Source organism: Nylanderia fulva, unplaced genomic scaffold (assembly GCF_048542155.1).
Source record: "Nylanderia fulva isolate GAGA-0341 unplaced genomic scaffold, ASM4854215v1 Scaffold110, whole genome shotgun sequence".
NCBI lineage: Eukaryota > Metazoa > Arthropoda > Insecta > Hymenoptera > Formicidae > Nylanderia > Nylanderia fulva.
The window spans coordinates 343,943-361,902 of record NW_028189303.1 but is presented as its reverse complement, the minus strand read 5'-3'; the positions used below and the strand labels follow the sequence as shown (position 1 = coordinate 361,902).

The 17,960-nt window shown below is 26.9% G+C and overlaps 2 protein-coding genes across 5 annotated transcripts; one reads left to right on the top strand and one right to left on the bottom strand.

Annotated features, from left to right (window-relative positions):
* Positions 1-5,651: 5,651 nt before the first annotated feature.
* Positions 5,652-7,165, bottom strand: LOC146724929 (uncharacterized). The gene is made up of 2 exons (XM_085487971.1): positions 6,694-7,165; positions 5,652-5,782 (listed from the first exon to the last, which is right to left on the bottom strand). Exons 1-2 carry the CDS (start codon positions 7,078-7,080, stop codon positions 5,771-5,773), a joined length of 399 nt encoding a protein of 132 aa, XP_085344097.1. The 5' UTR covers positions 7,081-7,165; the 3' UTR covers positions 5,652-5,770.
* Positions 7,166-13,591: 6,426 nt separating this feature from the next.
* On the top strand, positions 13,592-17,941 carry LOC146724928 (eukaryotic translation initiation factor 2-alpha kinase 1). 4 transcript variants are annotated; one of them, XM_085488117.1, is made up of 11 exons: positions 13,592-13,786; positions 13,842-14,001; positions 14,600-14,764; positions 14,872-15,028; positions 15,130-15,524; positions 15,644-15,834; positions 15,962-16,129; positions 16,327-16,485; positions 16,562-16,699; positions 16,778-17,044; positions 17,167-17,941. In XM_085488117.1, the coding sequence occupies exons 2-10, from the start codon at positions 13,932-13,934 to the stop codon at positions 17,021-17,023; spliced, it is 1,689 nt and encodes a 562-aa protein (XP_085344243.1). In that variant the 5' UTR covers positions 13,592-13,786; positions 13,842-13,931; the 3' UTR covers positions 17,024-17,044; positions 17,167-17,941. The 4 variants fall into 4 exon arrangements, with proteins under 4 accessions (XP_085344243.1, XP_085344245.1, XP_085344239.1 ...); XM_085488119.1 differs by having other exon boundaries at positions 13,592-14,001; positions 16,778-17,009; XM_085488113.1 differs by having other exon boundaries at positions 13,592-14,001.
* Positions 17,942-17,960: the final 19 nt, after the last annotated feature.

The following is a 17,960-nucleotide window of genomic DNA, read 5'->3' as shown; positions in this document are numbered from 1 at the left end:
TAAAAAATTAATTAATGAAAGGCTCGTATAAATTAACAAAATTAAAACAAATCATATATAGTAGGCCAACTAAACGAGCAAATAAATAAGGTGTAAAAATTTTTATTAATAGTTAAATAATTAAATTAACATTCCGTTACAGAATCGATATAAATTGTAAACGTTTCGACTGCACTACAGTCTTTATCAATACATAAAAGTTAAATATTAAAATACAAAGTAAAATGTTAAAAATACAAAGTTGGTTAAATATTAAAATATAAAATTGAAACGATTCTTCGCTGTTGACCAATAGATATGCAAGGCGATTGGTCTGAGATGCCAAGTTATGCGACATTTGAGCATGCTACGGATATAATGCGCGAATTAAATCAATGTCAGAAAAAATTAAAAAATCTTTCAACTTACATTATCGTTTTAACAAGTCCTTTTCCCCGATATTTCAAGTGTGTGTTGCGAAGTCTGAATACCAAATGTCAAAATAGAGAGCGTGATGTATTTATTTATTACTAATGTTTTTTCTAAATTATGATTCAGCAAATTTTTTAAGTATGTCAAAATAACAACTGTCTAACAATTCGGTGTCTGTATTTAAATTAATTCCATTTTTCTGTTCTTTAATGTGGATCATTTCAGATATTAGTCTTTTATGGTAATTCTTTTCATGATCCATAATTTTAATATTGTCCCAGTCAAATGTATGTTGTTCGTTTAGATGATACAGAGTACATTAAAAATATTGATCCTATCGAATTGAAAACAACATCATCGACAAATATTGTTGATAACACTGTTTCTGCCAACAGTTTTCGTTATGCTACACATAACCCTTTACAACAAACTAACCAGAAATGGTTTATTAATTTAACTGATAAAAAAATTCCCCCCAATGTAACCAATCTATTACAATTGGGAGGTGAATTTAGTCTCCCAGTTAACTTAAATAAAAAAGTAGCTATACACGAATTCATCAAAGATATAGAAAGCAATTCTAACGGGATCAGAAATCTTACGTCGATTCGTAATGCTGCCATTCCACAATTTTCATTATTTTTAAACAATAACGACAAAAAAACGGACATACAAGAAAAATTATTTCACATGCATAAAGACACAATTAAATTCTGCAATCAAAATCCTAATATTTTATTTACTAGAGCTGATAAAGGCAGCATTACAGTCGCACTAGAAAAAGAATTTTATATAAAAAAAGTTGAGAGTCTCCTAGAAGACGATTCTACGTATACCATAGTTAAAAACAATCCATTAACAAAAATAGAAAAAGACCTCAATATTTGTTTAAAAAAATGGTTGAAAAAAGATTTCATCAACAAAAAAGAATATTATTATTTATTTTCAAGCGACTCTCTTCTTCCTAAAGCCTATGGGCTCCCCAAGATCCACAAGGAAAATATTCCTTTTAGATTAATAGTTTCCTCAATAAATACTTCTCTATATAATATTGCTTCTTTTTTTCATAAAATTTTAAAAGATAGCCTTCCTAGAGCGGACAGTTTTGTAAATAACAGTTTTGATATATGCAACATTCTATCAGGGAAAACAATACAAGATACCGACATAATAGTTTCATTGGACGTTGTTTCATTATTTACTAATGTTTCCGTAGATCTTGCATTAAACGGTATCAATAATAGATGGCATTTTATAGAGTCACACACAAAGATTCCCAAAAATGAATTCATAGGTATGATAAAATTTATATTAACTTCTACATTTTTCACTTTTAATAACATAACTTACAAACAAATTTATGGGACTCCTATGGGTTCCCCACTCTCTCCGATCATTGCCGATATAGTCATGCAGGACTTGGAAACATTAGTAATTAGTAATTTAAATTGCGAAATGACTTTCTATTTCCGTTATGTAGACGACATTATTTTATGCACTTCCGCTGACAATATTACATATGTTTTGAACGAATTCAACAATTATAACGATAGACTACAATTTACATTGGAAAAAGAGGATAATCGTTGTATAAGCTTTTTAGACATAATGATCAAAGTAATAGATAATAAAATTTATTTAGATTGGTATCACAAAAAGACATTCTCAGGTAGATTACTTTCATTTTTTTCAAATCATCCAACTTGTCATAAAATAGGAACAATTTACAACTTGGTAGATAGAGCTTTATTACTATCACATCCGCAATTTCACAAAAAAAATATAGAGAAAGCTATTAACATTTTGCTATCCAACGGTTATCCTCTTGATCTAATTTTCACAGAAATAAAACGCAGATTAAAAAGTCTCTCAACTAAGAAATTTAACAAGCCTAATAATAACAATATAACAGATACTAATAATACTAATACTAACATTAAATATTTTGTCATACCATATATAGAATTAATATCTGAGAAAGTTGCTTCAGCAATAAGAAGACCTGACGTAGTGGTAGGATATCGTTGCATTAAAAAATTGAATGACTTCATAAAAGCTCAAAAGGACAAAAATAATTGCCCCACGAATTCTAACGTTATTTATAAATTGAATTGCAACGATTGTGACGCCACATATGTCGGACAGACAAAAAGACAGTTAGGAACGAGACTTAAAGAACATAAAAATAATATTAAACTAGACTCTGCTAGACATTCGGTTGTCACGGAACACATTCTAAACGAACAACATACATTTGACTGGGACAATATTAAAATTATGGATCATGAAAAGAATTACCATAAAAGACTAATATCTGAAATGATCCACATTAAAGAACAGAAAAATGGAATTAATTTAAATACAGACACCGAATTGTTAGACAGTTGTTATTTTGACATACTTAAAAAATTTGCTGAATCATAATTTAGAAAAAACATTAGTAATAAATAAATACATCACGCTCTCTATTTTGACATTTGGTATTCAGACTTCGCAACACACACTTGAAATATCGGGGAAAAGGACTTGTTAAAACGATAATGTAAGTTGAAAGATTTTTTAATTTTTTCTGACATTGATTTAATTCGCGCATTATATCCGTAGCATGCTCAAATGTCGCATAACTTGGCATCTCAGACCAATCGCCTTGCATATCTATTGGTCAACAGCGAAGAATCGTTTCAATTTTATATTTTAATATTTAACCAACTTTGTATTTTTAACATTTACTTTGTATTTTAATATTTAACTTTTATGTATTGATAAAGACTGTAGTGCAGTCGAAACGTTTACAATTTATATCGATTCTGTAACGGAATGTTAATTTAATTATTTAACTATTAATAAAAATTTTTACACCTTATTTATTTGCTCGTTTAGTTGGCCTACTATATATGATTTGTTTTAATTTTGTTAGTTTAAAAAGCTGTTGCATATATAAATAAAGTTTATTTTTTCTAAATTTGGAATATGTTTAATTAATTAATTTTTTAAGTCTATGTTTAATAAATTTTTTAAGTCTGTATTCAATATTCATTTTATTCATTTGATAAATACATGTATGTCTTTATTTTGATATGTTTAATATAATTAGAAATTCATTATTAATTAGATATGTAAACTATAAATTCATATATAATATTTGGAAATATATGTAAATATTTAAATTTTTATCTTCTCCTTCCTCTCCTTCAATCTCTTTAATATCAATATGTGTATGTGTGTACACGCGCGCACATTTGTACGTATTTATTTAATTATTGGATAGTTGAGAGTACTTAATTGATAAAAAATTATGACAATAATAATCCTTTTGTTTTTTTTTTTTCTTATTATTTACTCAGATTTTTTTGTCTATCTTATAAGATAAACACTTTAGAGATTGAATATTTCAAGTAAACTAATTGTAAGTAAATTTCACATTAATGCATATAGATCGTTTAATCATGAATGTACTAAATAAGTACACAAGACGAACAGTGAGTGAGTGAGTGAGAATGAGAGAGTGTGTGTGTGTGTGTGAGAAAGAGAGAGAGAGAGAGAGAGAGAGAGAGAGAGAGAGAGAGAGAGAGAGAGAGAGAGAGAGAGTTAGCCAACATAACCCCGCACGCTGCCGATATGGCGGAGCGCCACTATCGCCATCTGTTGTAAAACGTGCGAGATGGACAAAATTACCACTACATGCATCTTGCATGTGTTGTGTACGTGTGATATATGTGTGCGCATGTGTTGTATACGTGTGAATACGTGTAACACGATACTACTATGTATGCGTGGTCGATGATGATAATGACGGGGACGTTTCTTAATAGAAATTTTTCATATTTCGACTTTGCATTTATATATCTCTGCTTACAAATCACGTAGAGCAGAAATAAAGACACTTTTATTATATAATTCAAACTCAATCTATCGATTAAGTCTAGTATAAACTCGATTGCTTCAGCCATTATTGAGGATTCGAAATATTATAAAGACTCAAATGTCCGACTCGCGTTAAGATACACGGTGTCTCCGCTACGCCCTTAACTGGTCGCGAGACACTACCGTGTCTCTTGATGCTAGCACACTTTACACGCAATTTCATCTCGTTATAAGCATGCAACATGAGCATATTCAACAAGCATATTGCTGTCATACTATCACATCACTGGCATATTTTTGGCAATTTGATATTCATTTGCACGTAATTTGCTGGTGTATTAAATAATACATAAGCTAAACATTTGCGTGGAATATGTACGACTAAACATATCCCACATGCAAAACTCGGGCAAATCTCGTACACAGTTTATATGTATAATGCGCGCAAATTTTGCACGCAAAAACTGTTATCAGGGATTACATACAAAGAGATGAGTTTCGTATACTAAACAAATAAAAAAGTTTATATATATAATGATGCTCATACCTTCTTCTACTTTACGAAGTCTATTATCTTCAGTGAGAATAATGTAATATATTTGTTGATGTAAATTTATTTGTCGCTGTAAATTCACGAAAAAATTGATACAACAACATTACATATTGATTCACGTTTTATGTATTGTCTAAGTCTTGTATAAAGTCTAAAGAGATTGTATCACTTCTATCAATATCATATCTGTCCCATCCGACGGTCACACCCACCTCTTTACCTATAATTATAATTCTATGATTATATCTAATCTATAATAAAATTCAATCTATATTCATAATAAAATAACTATATGTGATTTGTCACCATGTTTAACTATCATATCAACTGCAAACTTTTCATTCTCTGACTTTCTATATGATTTCTTTTTTTTTAACCATTTATTTCGTAAATGCCACTAAAAAAAGTAAGATCTAATTTGATTTGCTTTTACTTTTTATGCAATTCGTAAATATTGCCTCTTTTAGCAATAAGTTTGCTACCCGGATATAGTGCTAACATACCTGATGAAATGTTAATTTTTCACATGAATATAAAGTATAAATTGTATGTGTTCCATCTACGTTCTACAAATATAAATAAAAGCGCCATACTAATAAGGACAACATCTGAAAAAAAAATTTTAATTTATATAAAAAAGAAATGGAATTTGATTATAAAAATAAAAAATATGAGAGATTGTGTAATAATCCCTGCTGCCTATTATCACGTGTAAAGCATATTTCATTGATTAATCTATTTGCCGTAGTTATAAAAGTATATTATAATTAGTGTTAAGAGAATTCATATACAATGTATATAATTGTCAACCTCTTAAGGTTTTAGTATAAAGGCTTCCAATGTATGGTATTTTCACGGTTCATCACAAACGGCGACAATTGTTTATGAAGACGTTTCGGGAATTCTTCAAAGGTTATATCGTAACATCCTGCATTTTCAAACCTATTCATAGCACTGCGAACAATATAAAATTATAATATATGTGTGCATGCAAGATATTAGAAATGCTGAAATATTCAATTAATTTCAATTGGCATCCAAAATATATAGTATTCGTCAATTGCGAACTCTTCCTTAATTAAAATGCAACGTAAACCAAGTCTCCTGGCCACGCTTTCATATATTATTAATAAAATTATTTTCTGGCCACATTTATTTTTTAACATTTATGTAAAATATTACAATACAACAATAATTTGTGTGAGTGTAATTTTAAGATATAACAAATATGGCCATGCTCACAGCATGTTAAATTGTTATAGAGTTGGTTATAATATATTTAAATGAATATAATATACACTTGGTCAAAAAAATTATGGCAACACGCAATTAATATCAAAATTTCGCGTAAATTCAAATAAGCGTATTTCCGCGAAAATTTATCGTATCTAAAAAAATTATTTTGTTTCTTAAAGTAGAGACTTTACCCCTTAAAACAAAAATATTTTTTTCAAATATGATAATTTTTCGCGGAGGTACGCTTATTTAAATTTATGCGAAATTTTGATATTAATTGCGTGTTGCGATAATTTTTTTGACCAGTGTATTTATAAATAAATTTTAATTTTAAAAAATGGTAATAATTCAATCGACCAACTCTGGCAAATAAATAATTTTATTGAATATTCACAACGTTTCGGCCGTGGGTTTCGGCCCTTATCAAGTGCTATGTTCTTAAAACAAAGTAAATCACAACTTTTTTAACAAACAAAAATTCAATCTTAGAATATGACATGATATAATAACATGATAGTGTGAAAACGAAATGACTATGGTTGATTGAATTATTACCATTTTTTAATTATCATCTGGTGACTTTATAGTTTTATAAAATTTAAATTTTATTATCGATAGAAATAACTTACGTTATCTATACAAACGTTTTCCACATTTCTGTCTGTTTCTTGGCATAGTCGAAAGTTTAATTTACCAAAAATATATTTCTCGAGTGTATCCATAATCTGCGTACTTTCTGCTTCGTTCCAATGATTATCGTCGAAATTGTTATTTCTCCAATAAGAAAAAGTTTCAGCCGACGTCGAGAATATCGAATGATTGGGATGCTCTTCTTTAAGACAATTTAAAACTTCTTTTGCGATACTATCTAATGATGATTTTACACATTCATAAAATATATCCTTTTCAAGTTGCGTAAATTGAACCGCAATAGTAGCAATTTCTTCCATTATCTGCTTTCTGCGAGGTTTCTCTTTGAATTTTTTCAATACTTCTCTCACAAACCATACCTTCATGTAGTGAAATAATTCTTTATTGATATATATTTCAGTTAGATCGCAATCATTTCTCCTAAAAAATTATCATATTAATTGTATGATAAATTATACATACATTAGGCTACAAATAGAACGATAATATGTGTATACATATATATATATATATATATATATATATATATATATATATATATATATTAAAAATCTTATACCGTGAAAATTGTGTATAGAACATTTTCAATTCATCTTTGAAAAAATAATATTTTAGGATGTTTTCAGGTTTACAAATAAGTTCATCGAATTTATCTTTACAAAAGATTTCGTCAAATCTTATTGTATTATTGAATGAGTCATAATTATAGTTATGTATCATTTGAGATATATATTTTTTTAATTCTCTCAAACAATTTACGCCCGTTTCTATAAAGTTTACAATTTTTTGATCCTTTCCTTCGTTTTTTTTAAATTTATTTTCATTTTCTTTAGATTGTGTGTCATAAAATTTCTTCACAGAGGACCATCTAAAAATAAAACAAATTATATTTTAATAAACCTTTGTAAATTTCTTTGACAAGATTTTCATAATATTGACTGCGTAATCTGAAGATGATATTCGGTTTGAATTTTATCGGAGGATACGGGAAAAACGTTGCAAAATTTCACAACCAAAAAATCTCGTGAATAATTAATATTAAATTATATTAAAATATAAGTAATATTAAATTATATATATATATATATATATATATATATATATATGTGGGACATTATTTATGAAGTGTTCCATCCAAATTTTCAAAGTTTTAAAAAGAAACAAAATAAGATTTAAAATGCAGAAACATTTGTTATGTCGATTAACTTACGTTTGCTTTTAAATTTTGTATTTTATAAAATCTCTTCTAATTCTCTTAATTTTAAGCAAAATAACATTATTTATTGTCAAAGAATAAATGTTCCTGCTTTTTAAATCTTATTTTGTTTCTTTTTAACAATTTATTTTTACTCCTTCATGCTCTTTTTTCGGTTAACTTATCAAATACTTTGTAAGTATGTATATACATGTTTATACATATATGTATATATGTATATCTGAGATACACATATATATGTATATAATATATGAGAAGTCACCACGCTTGGCCACAAGCAATAGAACTGGCCAGATATCTTTCTGTATTTGTAATAGCGTCCGAACTGTATCATTGATAACACGCTTGGTTCTAAAATGGACTATATCTTGAAAACTAAAAACCTGTCCATCTTGGCTTTGGAAGCGTTTTAAAGGGGAAGATTTCTACTTTTTTATCAGATTTTTTTGAAGAAAATCGAAAATGTCTAAATTTGAGAAAAATTGATTTTTACTTTGTTTATTAAAAATCTTATATAAATTGTTATTGAAAGAAAAAACTAATTTTACAAGATTAAAGTGCGTAAAAAGACCTTTTGAAATCACACCTTATTTTTTAAAATCGGAGTAGTCTTCTGAAATTTATCAACGTTTGAAGTTGGACGTAACGGCCAAAATGATAAAAATTCAAGTCTGTTAACACAGAGTCTGTATGGTGTGCGCTAAACAACTTGAGGAATAATTTTACTTTTAATAGAACTACATTTTCTGCAAATAGTATTGGGGTTATACATAATGCTAATATCAGAAATAAAGTTGAAATATTAAAGAGGTTGAGACATGTAAGTTATACATTAAGAAAATCACATATGATATCGCATATTATATATATGGATGTATTATAGTTTTGTTAAAATCTTTCAGTGAGATAATATATTTGATTTTCTTTTATAATAACTTTTCTTGTCACACTACCATCCTGTTATTTCTTTATATTACAAAAAAGAGTAATATCCATAAAAAATTTACCTTTTTAAAAATGGTAAAAGAGGGCGCCAAGTTTACGTGTCATGTGTAAAAGTGTTATAGAATAAATATAAAACTTATGTTGTAAAATTAATATATTTAAAAAAAAATGATATTAAATAATTGCGCCAAATAAATAAAAATTTGTAAAAAAATTGAAAATTAAAAACTTATGCGAAAATTAAAAATTAATACAAAATAAAAAAAGAAAAAAATTTTAGTTAAAAAAACTTGGCGCTACTAAATTTTAAAATTACTCCAATGTATTTTATTTGTAATATTGAAGTAACAAATAATTTATTTACTGCAATAAATCTCAACATAACAAAATTAGTTTATTACAAAAATAATTTATCTAATTTAGTTAAAACAAATAATTAATTCTATAAATTATTTTAACCAAAATATTTTTAATTTACTTTAAACATTACATTATAATAACAGGAATATTAATGGGACAATTAACTGAAATAAAAATATATAGGGTACCTTAACATTATAAGCACATTGTTCAATTTAGCAGCGCCAAGTTTTTTAACTAAAATTTTTTCTCTTTATTTATTTTGTATTAATTTTTAATTTTCGCGTAAGTTTTTAATTTTCAATTTTTTTTTACAAATTTTTATTTATTTAGCACAACTTTTTGATATCAGTTTTTTTTTTAGAAATAATATGTTATATTTACAATATAAGTTTTATGTTTTTTCTATAACACTTTTAAACATGACACATAAACTTGGCGCCCTTTTCTTACCTTTTTTTTTAAAAGGTAAGTATTTTATGGATATTGACTCACAATCAGTAATGTAAAGATGATATTCAAGGGGAATTTTAACGGAGAATACGGGAAAAACATTGAAAAATTCTACAATCAAAAAATATGAATAATTGTTATTTTATCATCGAAATTATATATTAATCCTTAATTTTTTTTATTATTTTTCCCAAATTTCTCGTCATAAATGCACACAATTGACAGTCAAAATATAAAAAAAATTGCAAACAGGAATTACTTCTCAAGAAACTTTCTTTCCTTATAACTGGCATATTTGGCTGCAAACTGGAAATGCTTGCACACACATCTGAAGCTAATTATATCCTCAATAGTAATATCAGTAAACCCAAGAATGATGTCTATCACCTCATTAGGTAAATTCATTATCGTATTCATTATAAAAAAGTTTTAGTGAAACACGAGAAAGTAATTAAAATTTAAAAGCAACAAACTATTTGTGTAATTTTTTGCTGGCAAAAATACGAAATTTACTGTGATACTATACATACTTATCTACCGATTGCAGAAAGTACAAGTACGTATTTTATCTGATTACTGCAGACTGTTTTCACACTCTGTCCATTCTTATTTTGAAATTTTTATCTGACCAATGCAACGGTCTGCACCTTTTTTCCCACTATAGATACTATTTCCATGACGCTTTATGGTCACAAAAAGAAAACGAAATTCAGAAACAGACAACACAATATTTCCTTTCTACATTTGCGTCTTTAAAACAGGAAAAGATAGAGAACTATATACAGAAAAGCAATATATAATTTAGATTTCAAAAGATATTCTATTGTAAATCGAAGCAATACTATGTCAGCAGTAAATGCTCTTATTATTTTGCCAACAAAATTTTATGACAATATTAAGAATATTTTTAAGTACCTCATATGAGGAAAATTATTAAATGAATAAAATGAGAACTTATACATATGTAGGTATATATGCTTTTATTAAATTAACACAAAATAATTTTTTTAATTATTTATTTCTTTCATCTGTGGTAGACGATTTTTCAATAATTGCTTTAATAAACTAATCAATTCAAATTTTTCTACAGGCTTAATAAATTATTGTGACTACAAAGTTAATATAATGAAGCGTTATATTGAGTATACAGTGAGAAAGAAATATTTGCAATCAGTTGTCCTGAAAAATTTACATATATAAATTTGGGATATAACTATGGGATAAATATACATATACATATTGCATCTATCGATTGCAGAAAGTACAAGCATGTCTTTCATCTGGTCATTGCAGACTGTTTCCATATATTATGTCCGCATTCTTATTTTGGAATTTTTACCTGACCTACGCAATGATCTGGATCTTTTTCTCCCCACACTATAGATATTTTTCACATGATACTTTTCACAGAAGGGAAACGGAATTCAGAAACAGATGACATAATATTTCCTTTCTACATTTGTATCTTAAAAACAGGAAAAGATAGAGAACTACAGAATAGCAATATATAATTTAAATTCTAAAAGATATTCTATTGTAAATCAAGGCAATACTATGTTAGACACACAAATTTGCTGTACAATTAGCGTCTGCAGTAAATGCTCTTCTAATTTTCCATAATCAAATTTTATATAGCAATTAGGAATATCGTTAAATACTTTACAGGAGAAAAATAGCATTTATTAAATAAATAATAAACTTTTACATAAGTATATGCTATTGTTAAAATAACATAATATAATTATTTTAATTATTTCTTTCTTTTATTTGCGATAAACCCTTCTCACAACAATTGCTTTAATAAACTAATTAATTTAAAACTTCTAAATGATATTTGTCCAAAAATTTATTTATTCAATTTAGTGTATAAATTAAGCACTATTATTGTATTATATTTATTTTATAATGATTTTATGTATAATATTTTATGTTATAATATTTAAAAATTATAATTGCAGAATAATTCTGTATTTTTAAGCATAGATATTTCTATATTTTATATTTTATAAAATATTCTAAAAATAATAAAACTTAATAATATTTATCAAAATTATTAGGTAATTTTTCCAAATTTAATTTTACAAATATTGCATCGAGATAATTTGCCATAACGCTACAGTTTTACTGAAATATTATTTTAAAAAATTGTGTAAATATATGTATGAGATGGATAGAAATTAAATACGACCAAAGACATGATTCATGAAATTTTGACAATGGATTTAAACAAACGGAAAGTCTGTGCTCGATTTGTTACACAGGACCGTCGCTGTTCGTGAATTTTTGGGGAAAAAAACAAGTCTGTGTGCTTCAACATCCTCCGTATTTGATGTAACTATTTCCTGTTCCCGAAACTCAAACTGGCCATAAAAAAAAACGTTTTATGACAATGTTACACAAGTCCAAGAAATTGTGACGAGGGTCATTGAGGTGATTTCGAAAAACGACATAAAAAATCTATGCTAGCTATGATTGAACGTGCCCAGCGATGTATATTGATGCGGAAGGGATGTATTTTGAATAAAAAGAAATAATTTAGGCAAAACAACTAATTGTTTGTTTTTAATTTAAAAAGTGTCGTTATTTTTCCGACATACTGTATATAAACGTGAATCACAACTCGAGATCACTTGGGAAAGAAAAAGGGAAATGAAAAACTTGAACTAGTTAACCCCAGCAAACACCGATATATAATTGTTACATTGCTATAATAAAACGGAATATAACAGGTAATATAACGTGTAAGTTACACGTAACATCCATGTTAGTTGTAATTTCCCACTCATAGATTTAACATTTTAATATAACATATATTACATTGTAGTTATATTGTAATTATATACCAAATAGCACATTGATGTATTGATAAGTCAGTGCTATCTTGGGATATAATGACAATATAACTACAATGTAATATATGTAATATTAAAAATGTTACATCTATGAGTGGGAAATTACAACTAACATATACGTTACATGTAACATGCTTGAGTATATAACATTTATATACTATGTTTGCTGGGTCTGGACGAAGGGTTCGAACATTCCTTATAATAAGAAAAAGTAAAAATTTTCATAGAAATATAAAATGATACGTATATCTTAATTTTCCAAAATAAAAAATTAAAATAGTCTGTTACAATATGATTGCTGCATGGTAGAGATTATTCTTGATTTTTATTATTGTATTTTAATTTTAATATTTATTGTAATATTTAATAATATATAATATAGATAATATTTTTTCCCTTATAAAAATTTATCACTAGTAACGTCAATTTATCACTTATTTGGAGTACTTATAATCACTTATTTCAAGTACTTAAATTACTGTATAGCAGTATTTTAAGTACTCGAAATAAGTGATTAATTGGCGTTACTAGTGATAAATTTCTACAAGGGTTGTTAATATTTTTCAAATATTTTTTTTAATATTTAGTTGTAATTCAATGTTTTTTTCGTTGTTTCGTATTATCCTTTTTTATATTATTTTTTTTATGTTTTAGAACGATTTTTATAATTATAAATATTATTATATATTGCAATTTTTTCTCTTAATTAATTAATTTTCCTTTTTTAAATATATTTTTATAAATCAATCAAATATGTAAATTAAATATATATGTTTTTATAAATTAACAAAAATAATAAGTTACAAATATACATTTTTCTAAATTTTTTTATATATCAGACTACGCATTAATTGCGAAGAATAAGATTAGAGATTAAAAATTGAAATTTGACTAATCAAGACAGAAATAATTTTAGATATTTTTATTGATTGAATAGGAACTGCTTATAAAAATGTCAAACTTCAGACCGCATATACTTAAAAACGCCGACCCTTTGATCCGAGCTTAACTTCATGCTTATCGCGTTCAACCTTCACGCGCGTGCGCGAAAACCCCTTCTGTCAAACGTCAGATCCCTAGCGTTTAACGGAGGAAGATTTCGGAATGTTCGCGAATATTCGAAGTCGTCCAGCACGTGTCTGTACGAGAAACGTCAAAATGCGCAAAACCGCGCGTTGCTTTGCACCGATGTTCGCGGATCTCGATTATCGTCCGTCCAAACTTGCCCGAGGAAGGTTAAGTTAGGTAAGGCAGTCGGTGAACATGCACGGTACGTGTTTGCATTCCGATTTGTTCGCAGTCGAAGAAGGAACCTGCGTAATAAGTCACTGCCGGCTCTCGACGATCTCGAATTTAGCAGGAGGTGGAATTTGATTTTTGCGGAAAAAATATGGCAGAAAAATCGGAACAAACGAATCATATTTGGAATACGCTGACGACCGTAACCACATTCGCTCAAGGTAGTACCTTACATACGTAATATTTATTACAGATTACGTATTGCGTTTTTATTTTTGTTGTTTGTTATTTTTCAAAACACTTGCAAAGTATCAGATAAAAAAATTGATTGTTACTATTCGAATAATTTATTTTAGAATATTTTTATTTCTTAGAAGGTATAGAAATATATTTTAACAAAAGGAAAAAAGGATATTATTCTCAATGTAATGAAATTTTTGGTAATAATTTTTATTTGAATATGAAAAGAGAAATTTTTTAATGACTTTCTAATACATATTTTTGGTATATTTTTATCATACATTGTGCGTTAGAAATATTATAAAAAATTGCAAATAAAATAAATTAATTGATACTTCTAGATTATAATTAAATGAGGAATTACTAGGGGCCAATTAAACAAAAATGCTTTAAATAAAAATATTTATTTAATAGTAATTGCTCGTTTAATTATAGAAGTATTAATTATTTTGTTTTACAATACACGAGTCATATTCCTCTTTTATTCTTCTAATTCAAATAAAATTTTTATTATTTTTATGATAAAGATTGTGATGGAAAAAATAGAAATTTAAAAATCTTAATTTTGTATGGGAATAGGTAATAGCACAAGCTCAACCATTTGTCAAGATGATAATATTGAAAATTCAACAAATGGGAGTACACAAGTAGTTGTTCCTAATAATATCATAATCAAATCTCTCATAGAACAGATATGTAATGTATTAGAAAAGGATAAAGAACGTAGAAAAAAGTTATATCATGGTAATTAATATAAAATCTATTTTTTCAAATTTCATATACAGAAATATTTCTATTAAAAAAAAATTACATTACTATTTATAAAAAATAATATTTTAATACTTTAACAGATATCTGTTATCAGTTGCATAAATTGCAAATAATTACTACTTCCTATGATGATGTGGAATTTGAAAGGCTGAAGAAAAAGTATCAACAGGCTTTCTTCCAGTTGATAAACATTGCACATTGTGCAAATGGGAATGAAAGTCCTATACATATACCTACGTATGTATAATTTCAAATTTTATAATATATATACATATATATATGTGTGTGTGTGTGTGTATTTTTTTGTAACGCAACATTAATATTATTTTTGTATGCAGTGTCTTTGAAGAGTCTCGTTATCAACGTGAATTTCTTGAAATTGATTTTATCGCTGAAGGAGCGTTTGGCGAAGTTTATAAAGCACAGCATTGTCTCGATGGTATACATTATGCAATTAAAAAGATATGCGTAACATCGAATCACGCACAGACTATAAAGCAATATCTAAACGAAGTAAAGACATTGGCTAAATTAAATCATGCAAATATTGTTGCCTACAAAGCAGCTTGGATTGAAACTAGGTCATTTATTTCCTCGCCAGATTATAAGTCATTTCAGAGCTCAGATGATGGAGAGGAGTTCAAATCAGACAATTTACAGTCTACCGAAGAGTCATACAGCAATGAAAATAATTCGTGCCATCTGCAAAATGTAACATCAAGTTATGCAGCTGGTATGTATACAAAAAGAAAAATAGAAAAGTAACGATAAAAGTGCTAATTTTTTAATTAATTAAAATGTCAATGAAAGATTTGAGAAAAAAACTAAATTCTCATTAATTATACATTATAGGAGAACAGTCAATCGAAGAAATTGGTACATCGAAACATATTGAAGAATCCATTTCAGACATAGTATCGTTCAGGAATAGTAAGAATAGTAAAAAATCAAATGAAACAATGGAAGATTTTTTAAATACTAATAATTTGCATGAGGAATCTATTAGACACGAAGTTTGTCCGTATGGTTTTAATAGTACTGAAGTAAGTAGATGATACAAAAAGAGAATCAATAAAATTATAACATTATATTATTTTTTAACAAAAATATATGTATATTCACGCACATAGATTTTAATATTTCTCGTGTTATTTTATATGGAATCGTCAGATCATGATTTTATACATACAAATGTCCTTGTGTGAACAAACCCTCGAACAGTGGATGCATGGTAGAATAAATAAAACACCTGAACCAATGATTAGAGCAATATTGCAACAAATTCTCTGTGGAATTGACTATATGCACTCCCAACGCGTTGTACATCATGATATAAAGGTAATATGTTTATTTTAATTAATGTTAATTGATAGTATTAATAGTATTTTCTCTCTCTTACAAATTGAATATATTAATATATAATATAATATATATAATAAGTATAATATTATATATATAATATATTAATATATAATATATAATGTATATAATAATATATTAAATATAAATATAAATAGAATATATTTGTCTTACAGCCAAGTAATATATTCATCTCTACATCGGGACAACTTCAAATTCAATTGGGTGATTTTGGTTTAGCTTGCCCACTAAATCTACAAGGAAAAAAACATCCTGCTTGTGGTACTTATTTATATGCAGCCCCGGAACAATTACAGGGAAAATGTGATCCCAAGGTAAATGAGAATAAAGAAAAAAACTTTGAATGAATATAAAAGCAGTATTATAATATAAATGTTTTTATATTTGTAGAGCGATATTTATAGTGTAGGAATAGTCCTCATCGAGCTTTTGATTCCATCAACAACTCAAATGGAATTGAACGATATACTTAGTTCTTTCAAGTATGGCAACATACCATCCTGTTTTACCACAGAGCGATTTAAATTGGTAATTCTTAAATATATTGAATATTAAAATTTATATTACACTTGCATTTTATATTATATTTATGTTGCTTTTATTTAGGCACACATAGTTGCACAAATGGTGCAAGATGATCCTGAGAAACGACCATGTACAAAAAAACTTTTGCAGAGTTTAAAAACTGACGAGGATACGACATTGATAACTGAATTACAAGATACCGTTGTGACACTGAGAAATGATATTCGCGACAAAAACAATAAGATTCAGAAGTTGGAAGAAAAAATCGCCTCGTTAAAAAATGAAGTTAAAAAATTAAAAGATCCACTGGAAGGTACAACAAACTAGATTGCTTTAAAGGAAATAAAGGTCGTGAAATGATTTGACAACTAATTAATTTATTAATCATTTTTCTCTGTTGAATTGTTTTATAGAAAATAATTCGCAATTGCACTCATGATAAAATGTAATCAATTCTTAATTATTTGCAGAGTTTTAACTTAATTCAGCTGTTTTGGATCCTGCCATGGATATATTTGTGTCAAATAACTTTTAACGCTACTTATTTGAAATATTATACTCATATATTGATCGGAGTAAGCCAATCATGTTTTATAGTTTTTCACTATTTTAAACATTAAACAATTATTTCATATTAACATCTGATATATAAGAAGACTGTAAAATGTTGACGATAATATATAATAGCGAATATATTTGGTTGAAATGCACTAATGTGCATTGTTGCATATTAAAGGTTATTGCACACAATTTTAAAAGGATAAGTAATGAAAAAACTAATAAGATAATTGTACGAGTTATTATTATCATTATATTATTTCATGAAAAATAATAATATTAGCTCTCGATATTAATTATTTTATTTCATTATTTGTCATTGTAAATTGTGTGTAATAATTTTTATAATGCATCAATATGTACTCTAATTCGTTCAATCGAATTCGCTATTAGTATTAGATTAGATATAAGTCGCCTAAAGCCAACTAAAGTACCTAGATTATTATATAGTATAAAATATTTTTTATTGTTAACAATGTATAATATTATTAGTTGCTTTCCATTTACATAAAAACTTGGATAAATCTCACTTCTGTCTGTTCTTTAATATGAATGTTGAAGAAAGAAGTGAGATTTATTTAAGTTTTGATGTAAACGGGAAACAACTATATAGATACATATGTACAAACATTTTTACTGTATTCTTACTTTATATTTATTGAAATATATTCAGATGCATCAAAATTATCATTAATTTCTTATAAAT